At 42.4% G+C, this 14,138-nt stretch overlaps 1 protein-coding gene across 1 annotated transcript in view; it reads right to left on the bottom strand.

Annotated features, from left to right (window-relative positions):
* The window catches only part of grk3 (G protein-coupled receptor kinase 3), a 315,124-nt gene that overhangs the window by 111,132 nt on the left and 189,854 nt on the right, over positions 1-14,138 (bottom strand). The window contains exons 5-6 of the mRNA XM_068054842.1: positions 3,862-3,963; positions 2,626-2,700 (exon numbers count right to left, since the gene is read on the bottom strand). Coding sequence (XP_067910943.1) covers positions 2,626-2,700; positions 3,862-3,963 — 177 coding nt within the window. The remainder of the gene's footprint in view (positions 1-2,625; positions 2,701-3,861; positions 3,964-14,138) is intronic.

Below are 14,138 nucleotides of genomic sequence, written 5' to 3'. Positions count from 1 at the left end.
CGTACACTTACACTTTACAAAAGAAGTTTGTGTACTCCAGCTCTGTTCCTTTAGCTTAGTAACAAACTTTAATATAGTTGGTGTGCATTACACAGCATTTAAAAGCAAAAATTGGTGCATAATGCTTTAAAACAGAGTAAAACACATTAGAGGGATGTGACTTTGGACTGGAAATTTCTCCAGCAGTGGGGTGTGGAGATATGGGTGGGAAGGAAGGAGCAGTGCTGGCTGAATGTCACACACTGCACTATAGAGAGGAAAAGTGGCAATCTGGGGGAAAGGTTTACTCATAGCTGCTCTCCTGCACTGGAAATTTTCCAGGAACTGATCTCACCTTCTAAGCCTTTTGGATAGTGAATGTTGTATGACATAGGAGAAGAAAGAAAGGAAGATAACAAGGCATACAAAAATTGGGGGTGAGGAAGCACTGATATAATTACAAACTAAACAAGAGTTGTAGCCCATTTGTACAGGAGATCATTGCCATCCACAGGATTGCTGTAGCATTATAAGAATGCTTGCATTTTAAAAATGGAAGAATTTTTAGGAATAGGAGTAGGCCCAACAAATGTGTATCTGATGGCTAAATATGATTGAAAATATAATTTAGCTTGATTTGACCCATGATATTTGTTAGCAAAGTATTGGCTCTTCGTTTATCAGCTTGTCAAGGATAAAAAACTGGGGGAGGGATAGAAGGCCTCAAAATTCCAGGTCCTGCTGCCATTGAGAGAGGCGGTCCTTCACTTGCCCAATGAACAGAACACTAACCCTGCCAGATATTTCTAGAACACAAGTCCCACCAAGGAAATGTAGGAACAAGAGTAGGCCAATCAGCCCCTTGAACCTATTATTCTATTCGATCATAACTGATAAGTACATCAAAATCCATTTGACTCCATTTGCTCCAGATCCCTTGGTATGCTTACCTAACAAAAATCTACTGACCTCAGTCTTAAAAATTTCAACTGACCCAGATTCTCCAGCCTTTGGGGGAGAGAATTCCAGATTTCCAAACCCTTTGTGTGGAAAAACTGCTTGCTGATGTCACTCTTAAATGGCTCGGATTTTAAGGTTATGCCTTCTTGTTCTGGACTCCCAACGAGAGGAACTAATTTCTCTGCATGCAACATATAAAATCCCTTTATCATTTTAAATACCTCCATTAGTTCACCCCTTAACCATCTAAACTCAAGGGAACACAAGTCAAGTTTATGCAACCTGTCTTCATAATTTAATCGTTTAAGCTCTGGTATAATTCTGGTGAATCGACACTGTACTACTCCAAGAGCAATTATCTTTCCTGAGGCGCAGCACCCAAAGCTGAACACAGTAATTCAGATGGGATGCGACCAAAGCTCTATGCATCGGAAGCATCACTTCTTTTATTCTGGCCTGTACACACAGATGTCAGTCTAAGAATGGATTGTAATTGAATGTCTGACATCCTGCTCCTCCAAAATCTGTATATCAATAGAGAAGCTCACTGAATACCAAGATCGGCAGCACATATTGAAATATCCCTGGGGAAAAAAAGGAAATTCCAGATGGATTGCAGCAGTAAAAGGTGGCAGGAAGTATGTCTCAGTTCAAAACAGCTGGGCAGTATGGAAAACTAGATATAAAGTACCTGTAGCAAGTCCAAATGAATCAGGTCATTTTAAAAGCTAAGGCCCAACATAAAGGAAGAACTTCCTTACAGAACGTATTTATATGAGATCTAGGAATCTTAAGTGCTACTCAGACATTCTGACCATGTTAACCCTAACCCAGCCCAACTGGGTCCTTAATGAGCCTAGATCATCCAATCTATGCAAGTTCTCATTACTGTAATGGTTTCACGTTGCACTGGGCACTGGGTGTTGAATCGGCCTCAGCAACCCATAACTAGTGCCTAACACCAAATATTGCATTTTAAGTCCCAATGTTAGGGTCACCTAGTCTAAAAGCTACACCCTAGATCAGCATGCCATTAAATCTTGTCTTAAGGATGAGATATGCAACATTCGTTACAGTAGTTAGAATAAAATATCAAAAGTTGTTAGGGTGGTTCGCATAGGAACTACTGAATGTATTTTAAAGCTCAGTGGCTCCCATAGGTTGCCTTTTGTATTTAGGCAGATGTGCCATATGAACCTTTTTTAATCATGCCCGAATTCACACCAAATCCTGCTCACCTATCACTCCTGTGTTCGCTGACCTACATTTGATCTCAGTCAAGCAACATCATGATCTTAAATTTCTCATCCTTGTTTTCAAATCTCTCCATGGCCTCACCCCTCCTTATCTCTGTAATCTCCTCCAGCCCCACAACTCTCTTGAGATATCTGCACTCATCTAATTCTGGCCTCTTACGCAGTCCCGATTTTAATCGCTCCACCACTAATGACCATGCCTTCAGTTGCCCAGGCCCTAAGCTCTGGAATTACCTTTCTCTACCTCATTTTCCTCCTTTAAGACACTCCTTAAAACTTACCTCTTTGACCAAGCTTTTGGTCTTCTGGCCCAATATCTCCTTATGTGGCTTGGTGTCATATTTTGCTTTATATTGTTCCTGTGAAGCACCTTGGGATGTTTGATTATGTTTAAGATGCTATATAAGTTGTTGTTGTAATCAGGACCTACCTGGAAGAGACTGGGTGGCACCTGCTTCTTGGCCAAATAGGCTTGCACATGATCCACAGCTCGCTTGGAGAAAGGCTGCAACAGAACAAGTAGTGGATCTACATTAGCATCTCACTCATATTAATGCATCTAAAAACCTTTTGTATGAAATTAACCTTCCAACATCTAGGCTTTCAGTACCAATGTTAACTGTATATTAACAAGTGTTTAATTGTATTCAGGTGGTGGGCATTAACTGGCGATTCACCTGTGCTCCTATATATAGGAGTGGACTGAAACTGCTTGTTGGGTTTGGAGGTGCATGTTTGTAATATGTATTTCTGTAAATAAAAGCTTATAAAAGTGTGTAAAGATTAGGCTACAGTCCTATCCTTCACCGTCTGGCTATCTGGAATAGAACAACTAATGCTCTGTCCCGTGGTTACCAATTTACTTACCCAAAGGAAATAAGCTTTCACCTCAACCCCTTTCAAATTTTTAAATGCTTCTATTAGATACTCAGTAAGCTACTCTGCTTCAGAAGATAAATTCTTAGCTCGTCAAGTCTCACATTATAATCATAGCCTCTCATTCTGAGTAACATCAAGTAAATGTACTATACACCTTCACTATGGCTCCAATTTTCTATAATTTATGTAATGTAAACAGTACTTCAACTGCAGACTAGCCAACATCTCATACAGATTTACTAATGCTTTTGTGTATTCAATGTCTCTATATAGAAAATCCAATCCTAGAAATTTCAAGGAGGTGGTGGTGGGGGGGGCGGGGGGGTGGCACAGCGGGGAGGCAAGGTGGGTAGAGTGATGGTGTAGTTCACACCTTAATGGCAAGTTCGAGCCTCTCATGATATTGGGTCTTGGGCCTCACTTCAGTGTTCCCAGTGAAGAGTGAAGACCCTGCCAGTGGAGAGAATTCCAACTTTGGGCTGTTGTTAACATTGCAGGTAAGTGTTGGGATCAGGACAGGGGCATTGGTTGGGGATCAAGTCCTGGACCAGCGTAGAGGATCATGGGAGTCTGTGTTGGGGCTCGGTGTCGGGATTGCGGGATCTTCACCAGGGCCCAAAAGTCTACCCCCCACGTCTGGTATAAATGCAGTTACTGACACCCCATAATACAAATGAGGAATTACAGATCACACACGTGATACAAATGCAGAATTCAAAACCTCGTGTACAGTAAAAATATAATGCTTATAAATTTGTACATTTTTTTTTAAGAAAAACAAACTCACATGTGAACAGGACAGTAGTTCTTTCATTATATATTTGTCATAGATCTGTCGACTTCTACACAAACGATCTTCTTCAGAGTCTAGCTTTTCATAGTCTTTTATCTATAGTGGAAAAATATTTTTAATTATTATAATAATGTCTTATAAACAGAACACTATCTGAAGTTGCAATAGGGAAATCTTTCTAATCTTACATACAATTTAGTTTTGATTGTATGGAGTATTTTCACAAGAATACTAGAGTTACATTACTTTCACAAAATAACTAGCAACCTGAAGGGGCTATGATTTTGGTCATCTTTCTGGGTTTCATTGTTTATATTTAGTCAATTTAAGATTTCACTAAATTTGCTGTTTTATCAGTCCTTTCAGGTGTCTTCAACTCTTTGAAAGATGAAAATCAGTGGAAACTCTGGGCAACACAAGTTCTTATGATCGTAACTCTCCATGGCATGGGTACTGGGACCCAATCAACTAGAATGTGAGAGAGGCCATGCTGCATGGAGGAAAAATGAGATTGAAAGACATCAGAGCCTGAACTGCAGGAAAGCATGTCCAGACTGGAAAAGCACAGCCCTGGCCGAAAAAGAAAACAACCCTGGAAGGCTCCAGAGAACACTTCCCATACAATCCAATAACAACCTACAGTAACATAACAACTGACAGCACTGTCAAAATGAAATATAGTCACTTCTAACAAGAATTCAACACTTAAGGTAAACTCACACCATCATCTAGTGCGCAGTAATCAGGCGGACTGGATTGTCCACCCATTGTTGAATTTGCCTGACTTTCATTTCACAATGGGTTTGACAATGGGTGGGTCATCTGCTCTGGCAGATTACAACCCACACGGTGATGGAGACATTTTAATTTTATGACATTTATTTCACACTAATTTCAATGGCCCAAATTATTTTTGCTCCCACCGTGCCTCAAATACTTCATGGATTCGCTGCTACAAAATGAATGAACAATGCCAGAGATCAACAAGCCTCGGACCACATTAAGAATTGCGCAGCTTTCGGTCAATGACTAAGGACAACTGCCTTAGTTTCCAGTTTGTCAGCAGGGTGCCAGCTACAGATCTTTGCTATCTGCATCAAGCAACAAAGGCGCAGTATTTCTCTCAATGTTTTGCTTATAGGTCATTGCCAGCTAGCACTACAATATCAGTTAATGTACTGCTCACAGATCAAAGAACTGTCTGATCCATCAGCCAACATGGTCAGTGCTTTTATTTCCTTTCCCACTGAATAAAATGACACAGTGGGCATTGTCTGCACTATTGAACATCCTGAAATATAAGAGATCAACATTGGGCTGTCATGTGCTTAATCTGAAGCCCATTCTGCAAGTCAATAAGGCATCACAGTTGTGTTGTAATGGTTTGATGTGTGAAGCCCTTGGGAAGTGTCAGCGGGGCAAGATTTAACAATGCTTTTCCCCTTCTATATGTGCCCTGCTGAAGTATGGGTATGTATCACACATAATGAAAGGTTGTGTGTGAGATTGACATAGGTGAGCAATACATATAAGACAGGTTAAAAAGCAACATTTTGTCATATCTAATCTTGCACCATCAATCTGGTATATCGTACCATTGGGTAGCTTTTGCCAGGTTACTTATAGTACTCCATTTTCTCCTGCATCTGTTCCTAGGTTACGCAGATATGTACACGGCTTTCAGCCTGCCCACCATCTTCTGCTATGCATGATCCCCTACTATCTTGTGAGGAGGGTTCCCTACTGTGCCCTTCTTGCATTCACCTCATGTTGCAGCACATCCACTTCACTGGCCAGCAGGGATCAGAGTCTGTGCAACCTCACCATTTGGCTAGATTCTGCTTTGTGCCTCAACACTTGCACTGTCATTTTCCTTTTTTTGCTTCTAATGCAACCTCTGACAAGGTTGATAAGTATCTACAAAAATTAAAAGGTAGTAAAGTTAAAAAGGAAATCAAAAGAAATTCAAAGCTTTATCTCCCTAATGCAGCCAATTACCTTTAACTACTTAATTATTTCGCACAGCAGCCCTTAAGAGCTCTATTAATGTGTTTTCAATGTGTTGTATGCTAAGCCAAGAAAATACACAGAATTAGATCAGTTTTTGTCCTGCAGATGCAGCCAGTGCCTGATGCACAGTATTCTAGACACTGCTGCATTGGAACATTATCATAGAATGGTTACAGCACAGGAGGAGGCCATTCGGCCCATCGCATCTGTGCCAGCTCTCTGCAAGAACAACTCACCTCGTCCTATTGCCTTGCACTTTCCATGTAGTCCTGCAAATATTTTCTCTTCAGATAATTATCTAATTATCTTTTGAAGGCGTGAATTGATTCTGCCTCCACCACACTCAGATAGTGCATTCCAGATGCCACTCGCTGTGCAAAAAAGTTTTTCCTCATGTCACCGTTGCTTCCTCTGCCAATCACCTTAAATCAGTCTTCTTTGGTTCTGGATTCTTCTGCCAAAAGGAACAGTTTCTCCCTATCTATTCTGTCCAGACTCTTCATGATTTTGGACACCTCTAACAAATCTCCTCAATCTTTTCTTCTCTGAGAACAGCCCCAGCCTCTCCAACCTATCCACGTAACTGATGTCTCTCCTCCCTGGAACCATTCTCGTGGATCTTTTCTGCACCCTCTCTAATGCCTTAACATCTTTCCTAAAGCGGGTGCCCAGAACTGAACACAATACTCCAGTTGAGGCCAAACCAGTGTTTTATACAGGTTTATCATAACATCCTTGTTCTTGTCTCTATGCCCCTATTTATAAAGCCCAGGATCCCATACACTTTGTTAACCACTTTCTTAATCTGCCCTGCAACCTTCAATAATTTGTGCACATATACCCCCAGGTGCCTCTGCTCCTGCACTCCCTTTAGAATTGTACCCTTTAATTTATATTACCTCTCCTCATTCTTCCTACAAAAATGAATCACTTCACATTTGTCTGGATTAAATTTGATCTGCCAATTGTTCGACAATTCCATCAGCCTGTCTATGTCCTCTTGATGTTTTTCACTATCCTCACAGTTCACAATACTTCCAAGTTTTGTGTCATTCGCATATTTTGAAATTGTGCCATGAATATCTAAGTTTAGGCATGGGTAAGGCTTCCACTGCTATGTCCAGACTGGCCAAGAGAGTGTGGGAAAATGGCGCACTGACACGGAACACAAAAGTCCGAGTGTATCAGGCCTGTGTCCTCAGTACCTTGCTCTACGGCAGCGAGGCCTGGACAACGTATGCCAGCCAAGAGCGACGTCTCAATTCATTCCATCTTCGCTGCCTTCGGAGAATACTTGGCATCAGGTGGCAGGACTATATCTCCAACACAGAAGTCCTTGAAGCGGCCAACACCCCCAGCTTATACACACTACTGAGTCAGCGGCGCTTGAGATGGCTTGGCCATGTGAGCCGCATGGAAGATGGCAGGATCCCCAAAGACACATTGTACAGCGAGCTCGCCACTGGTATCAGACCCACCGGCCGTCCATGTCTCCGTTATAAAGACGTCTGCAAACGCGACATGAAATCGTGTGACATTGATCACAAGTCGTGGGAGTCAGTTGCCAGCATTCGCCAGAGCTGGCGGGCAGCCATAAAGACAGGGCTAAATTGTGGCGAGTCGAAGAGACTTAGTAGTTGGCAGGAAAAAAGACAGAGGCGCAAGGGGAGAGCCAACTGTGCAACAGCCCCAACAAACAAATTTCTCTGCAGCACCTGTGGAAGAGCCTGTCACTCCAGAATTGGCCTTTATAGCCACTCCAGGCGCTGCTTCACAAACCACTGACCACCTCCAGGCGCGTATCCATTGTCTCTCGAGATAAGGAGGCCCAAAAGAAAGAAAGGTCATTAATATAGATCAAGAACAGCAAGGGTCCGACCCCTGGGGAACTCCACTTCATCCCCTCTTCCAGTCAGAAGAACAAACGTTCACCACTACTCTCCGTTTCCTGTCACTCAGCCAATTTTGTATCTCTGCTGCTACTGTCCCTTTTCTTCCTTGGGTTCCAACATTACTGACAAGCCTGTTAAGTGGCACATTATCAAATGTCTTTTGGAAATCCATGTACACACATCAACTGTATTATGCTCATCAACCCTCTGTTACCTCATCAAAAAACTAAAGCAAGTTACTTGATAGTACAGAACTTGACTATTGCTGAAAAAGACATGCTATTGAAGCTTTTCCTCTTGTACTCATCAGGACAGACGCAAGAATGCAAAACTTGAAAGGGAGCAGCAATATATACTGCATGAGAAAAGGGTGCTGATTGGTTGGCAAGCCAACTCTGAGTGGTCAATACATTGCCCTGGAGAATGCACCAGGGAACTATTGCACCCCCACGCTGGCAAAGGGAACATGTCCAGGCATTGGGTCATTTTTAAATGAAACAAAAGCATGGGAGACAATAGTTCCCCGGTGCATTCTCCATGGCAACGCCTTGACCAAAGTCGACTTGCCAACCAATCAGCTCCCTTTTCTCATGCAGTACAAATTATTGCTCCCTTTGAAATTTGGCATTCTTGCATTTGTCCTGAGGAGTGCAAAACGAAAAGCTTTGACTGCATGTCTCTTTTTTCAGCAATACTAAAGCAAGTTAATTAAATACAATTTGCCCTTAGCAAATCTGTGCTGGCTTTCCTTAATTAATCCACATTTGTCCAAATGACTATTAATTTTGTCCAGAATTATCATTTATAAAAGCCTTCCCAACACCGATTTTAAACTGACTGGCCTGTAGTTGCTGGGCTTGTCCTTATACCCTTTTTTGAACAAGGGTGTAACATTTGCACCTCTGATCCTCTGGCACCACCCCTGTATTTAAGGAGGTTTGAAAGATTATGGCCAGTGCCTCCACAATTTCCAACATTACTGCCCTCCGTATCCTTGGATGCAACTCATCCAGTCATGGTGACTTATCAACTTTAAATACAGCCAGCCTATCTAATACCTCCTATTTATCAATTTTTAGCCCATCAAGTGTTTCAACGACTTTCTCTTTGACAATGACTTGGACAGCATCTTCTTCCTTGGTAAAGACAGATGCAAAGTACTCATTTAGTACCTCAGGCGTGCCACTGCCTCCATGTGTAAATGCCCTTTTAGGTTCTTAATCAACCCAACTCCTCCTTTTATCACACTTTTTACTATTTATATGCCTATGGAAGATATGTAGTGTTCCTTTTATGTTAGCTACCAATTTTTTCTCATACTGTCTCTTTGCTTCTCATTTCTTTTTTCACTTCCCTCTGAAATGTCTATATTAAGCCTGGTTCTCAATTGTATTAACCTGACATCTGTCATAGGCACCCTTTTTCTGCTTCATCTTATTCTCTATCCCTTTCGTCATCCAGGGAGCTCTGGATCTATTTGCCTTACCTCTCCCCCTCGTGGGAATGTACCTTGACTGTACCCGAACTATCTCCTCTTTAGAGGCAGCCCATTGTTCAGTTACAGTTTTGTCTGCTAATTTCTGATTCCAATTTACTTGGGCCAGATCTGTTCTCACTCCATTGAAGTTGGCCCTCCCCCAATTAGTTATCTTTACTCTGGATTTCTCCTTGTCCTTTTCCATAGCTAACCTAAACCTTATGATGCTATGGTCATTGTCCCCTAAATGTTCCCCCACTGACATATGACACTTGACCCATCTCATTCCCCAAAACCAGATCCAGCAATGCATCCTTCCTTGCTGGACTAGAAACATACTGATGTAGAAAATTCTCCTGAACACTGTCTAGAAACTCTTGTCCTTCTCTTCCCTTTACACTGTTACTATCCCAGTCTATATTAGGATAATTAAAGTTTGCAATTGTACATGACGTTCAGCATCATTGAAAGGTCTGCTTCAGTACATTCTGCCCCTCACAATCTGTGTTCTTTTACACAGATTTTGAAATATCCTGTTTTTGCTCTTCAACATCTTCCTTGACTACTCATTCTCCCAGCACAAGTATGCTCACTGCTGACCGCTCCAAAACGTGCATGTCACTTCATCCACACGATCCACTTCTGTCTCACCGGTCCCTTTTTTCTGATAATGGCCTCTGTAACTATATCTGACCAAGACTGATGGCTGTGCAGCAACATGAGAGGTGGGGAAGCCTCCATCAGGACCTTCACCTCATTTGAGAAGTGACCATTTCCATGTAAAGCTTCCATAGCCTAGATGAAGAAGCTGGAGGGCTAGTTCTGGCATGGGGTTTGTATCACAAGGCTCCTTCCTGTTTACTGCCAATAACATCCTCTCAGAAGAACTCTCACCATGTGATGAGCTGTTTATGAAAATTAAATACTACCATTCTGAGTTTCTTTTTACAACACATCCTTTTTGCATCTATGTGAAATCTTATCAGGCTTCCAGTGCTGACTCTTCCTGAGCTATGACTCTATAGGAAGTAGTGGCTGAAATGGCAGTACACCTAGCACGTCATCACTGCATGTACCTTACCCATGCACCTGCTCAAATACACCCTTCCCAATAACTATAAACAGCAAAAGGGGAGTACTGATACTGAGTTACAAAGCATGGTGACAGAAACAGTAGCGGATGGTGGAATAAGAGCAGGGAGCCCTGTACCAAAAGGGTGTAGTAATCGTTTCCCCACCCCATCCCTCCCCACCTCACCTCAGATCTCAGTGGTCCAGATTTCTGTGCACAATAGATTGCTGGAATCATTGGTGGATTTGACAAGGAGCTTCCAACAATTGGTGCCGAAAATGGAAGAATCCAGCAGCTTCATGAATGGGTTGTTGAGGGACCTGCCTTGGACTGAGCGGCAAGTCTGGAGCTATCCTGCCAAAAAGGCCACAATGACCATTCAAGTAGCTGCTATCCAGACTTTGGACTACACTTATCCACGTCATTGAGCATGGTTACGATGAAGTAGTTCAAAGGAGTATGACATAGTAACAAGGGTTGCAATGGAGTATTCTTTTTTTCAAGATAGCAGAGTTTCCATGCTACTCTTCTGTTCATCCCCATGCTGACTGCTTAAGAACTTTAGGCAACCTTGGCCAGGCTGTCCTGACACCAGTGAACATCTGGGGTCCGGGCTCAAAGTGGTGGACGGCATCTTTTTCACAGCACCGTGTAACAAAGACACATCTTAGCTCTTTCCCAGTCTCCTGTCTGGAGAAGTTCACTTAGAAAGGGCGCTACAATCGGTAACTGTACACCTCAACACCATGGGGGGAATTTTAACCACCCCCCCCCCCCCCACCCCATGATGGGTGGGACAGGGTCAGGGGGTTAAACTGGCAAATGTTCAAAACTCGACCCCACCTGCCTTGAACACTACTTCTGTACAAAGTAGGTTTGGGGGTTGCAGGGAGGGTGTTCTGGTAACCTGCTCTGGAGCAGTGGGTCTATGATTATAATATGTTAATGAGGCCCTGTTCCTCAGATTTTGACAGCCATTTGAATTTAATACTGGCAGGCAGAGTTTCCCAGGGCTCAGGAAACCTGCCAACTTAAAGTGGGTGGCTGGATGCAACAGGTATGTGCTTTCCAGCATTGCTGTGGGCCAGCAGGAGCATGTGCGCTCCCTCCAGACCCTCAGGCAAACCTTCTGCATCCTCTGCCATGATTGGCTGACCTACACCCAAACACCAACCCCATCTCTAACCGAAGCCATAATCTTTCCCAGTTCGCCTCCCATCCACCCGACCCCGCTTCCAATTGTCGGTCCAACTCCCCCCAGCAAACCCATAATGTTTCCACGTCCCCCCACTCCCTCTCTGCCCTCACAATTACCAGCGTAACTCCACTTTCTCCTCACGTCCCCAACCTGAAAATCTTTCCAGTTGCCAGGTACCGGCTCCAACAATTCCCAGCTATGGTCTTCTACTAGATTTGAGTTGCTAGCTGGGTGGAAAATGGAGTGAGAAAATGATAGTTAAGTGCTGCTACTAAATTCTGCAGGACCTCCACGTTGCTGACATTTCTGCGTTTCTCCCCTGTAAATACACCCCTGCCTAGCTACCCCACCCCACCCTCCCCCACCCTACCATGTCATGTTGGGGCTACATGTTGCTATGACAGAAGCATTGTCGTGATAGGTAGTGGACAGTCACCTTTTTGTAATCACTGCTGGAACACTATCACTGTTCCTTTCGTGCATTTTTAAAACAGTGAACAGGAAAGGCAAGTGTAGGTACATATCTTAATGGTTTGGGAATATGAGGAAGGTACAGGTTTGACTAAGAGGATTCTTTCTTTTTTTAATTTGATCTGGGATGGAGCTATGGTATAGACAGGTGAAAGGAAGATTCCTGATCTTTTGTAGGGAACCATTTAGTGGTGGTTCTGAAGAGGACCAGGCAAACTTCTTCAGCAGTTGTCAAGGGCTTCATGATTGGTGCTCCCCATCCACCTTCAAACAAGCCATCTTCAAAGGATGGAGATCCACTGTACTGAGCACAGCCTCCTTCAGTAACTCAAAAGAAAAATTTGCGATAAGTACTGAGGCAGGAAATCATTTTTAATTCATAAAATTTCTCAACAGTATTAATCTGCCCTTTGAGACAACCTGGAAAACAGTAGCTCTTAAAGCAGAAGTAATGCCAGGCTTTACTGGGTGAAGTTTTCACTTCAATTGCACCTGCCACTATTTACAGGAAATCTGTGTAGATCAACAAAAGCTTTGGTGTCATTCCAAGTGGATTTAGACAAGATTAGTTTGAGAGAAAATGTTAGTGAGGCTGCGGAATGCACTGCCAGAGTTAGTGACTGAGGTACAGAGACAATGTCAACATTTAGCAGGTTAGATGAGTGGTTGAAGGAAGGGATATGGAAACTGCAAGGGCACATAGATTTAAAAATACTGCTCACGTGGAGAATTAACACCAACAGAGACTGGTTTGGCCGAAAGACCAGTAATGGGTATATAATTCTGTATATTGTTGTGAAAGTGCTTCTTTTTTATAATTTTTTTTTTGAGGACTTGTGGTTGAAGATTGTAGAAATGGATTCCTTTGGAGGACTGAAATTATTCCATAGATACGGGCTTTGTTTTTTTTTAAAAAGGTCACCGAAAGGACTTTGAGACTTGAGCTTTCTGTTTAAGAACACTTACTGGAAGTCACATATTTTCAGCTAAGCAAATAGCAGGTGCCTTCTGACTATGGGAGTTGTTTACGGAGAAGTGGTATGACCACCATAAATCTTCACAAGAGTTGGTTTCATTTTGAATACTCTTTTGAGTCAGTTGGGGGTCAGCCTGCTAAGAGAGAAGAAATCAGTTCATCTTTTCTCCACCTCTGAGAAACCCTGCGAATCCAGTGTGATGGCTGAAACCCCTGATGCCGTATTACTCCTGGAAAGCCTGCCAGACTAATTCTCAACGTCACCTGAAGAGAACTGCTCCAAAAAGATCCCAGTGATAGCCATCTGCACGTATTTGGGACGCCAGAGGAAAGGGACAACTTTCATGTCTTCTCCTTTGCCTTCAAGAATTAACATGTATTTGGCCAAAGTTTTTTTTTGTCTTTTTGTAAAAAGATCTCTGCAGAGAAAACCTCTATTTTTTCTTTAACCTCTATGTGTGTGTGTGTTTGTTGGGCTAAGGTAGAAGGGAATTTTTATATTTCAATCTGCGTGTTAATGCTTTGCATCTTTACTGAATACATATTGTTTTATAATAAATTGATAATTTTGTTGTTTATTAAAGGAATCTGGTTGGTGGATTTTATTCTGAAATAAAAATAGAGTATATAATTGGCTGTATCGGTAACTGGGTAAACATCTAAATATATGTTGTGACCTGTGCAGAAGTGGAACTAGAGAAAGACAGTGTACTCCTCCCGCCTCAGTCATAACAATAGTTACTGGTTTACAAATCATATTCAGAATTGTTTTTAAGTTGCCAGCTTTTAAGGGGTTGTATCAGCTTTTTTTGAAGTTGATAGTTAACTTTCATTAGTTTTGTAAGTTGTCATCTGTGGAATTGAGATCGAAGAGCAGGGAAGCAATGACTGAAGGCTGAGACCGAGATTTTGGGAGCTGATATTTCTGAGATAAGGTTTGGAAAGATAGGACTTGGAGTGTAGATGGCAGGAACTCCAAATATTTGAATTTTATGACCCACAGTGAGTTGGCTTCCTTATCATGCTTTGTCTACTTCCTAATTGCTCACATCTTTAATGACCAAATTGCGGATCCCTGTTCCCAGAATAAAAACTAACTCTTGTTAAAATCTTGGCCTGGAGGACTTTTATTGGTGTATATCCAAAATGAACATATGAGGGCAGGATCAATGTAG

Source organism: Heterodontus francisci, chromosome 23, assembly GCF_036365525.1.
Source record: "Heterodontus francisci isolate sHetFra1 chromosome 23, sHetFra1.hap1, whole genome shotgun sequence".
Lineage (NCBI taxonomy): Eukaryota > Metazoa > Chordata > Chondrichthyes > Heterodontiformes > Heterodontidae > Heterodontus > Heterodontus francisci.
Note: the sequence above shows the minus strand (reverse complement) of the source record. Positions and strands in the feature narration are given on the sequence as shown.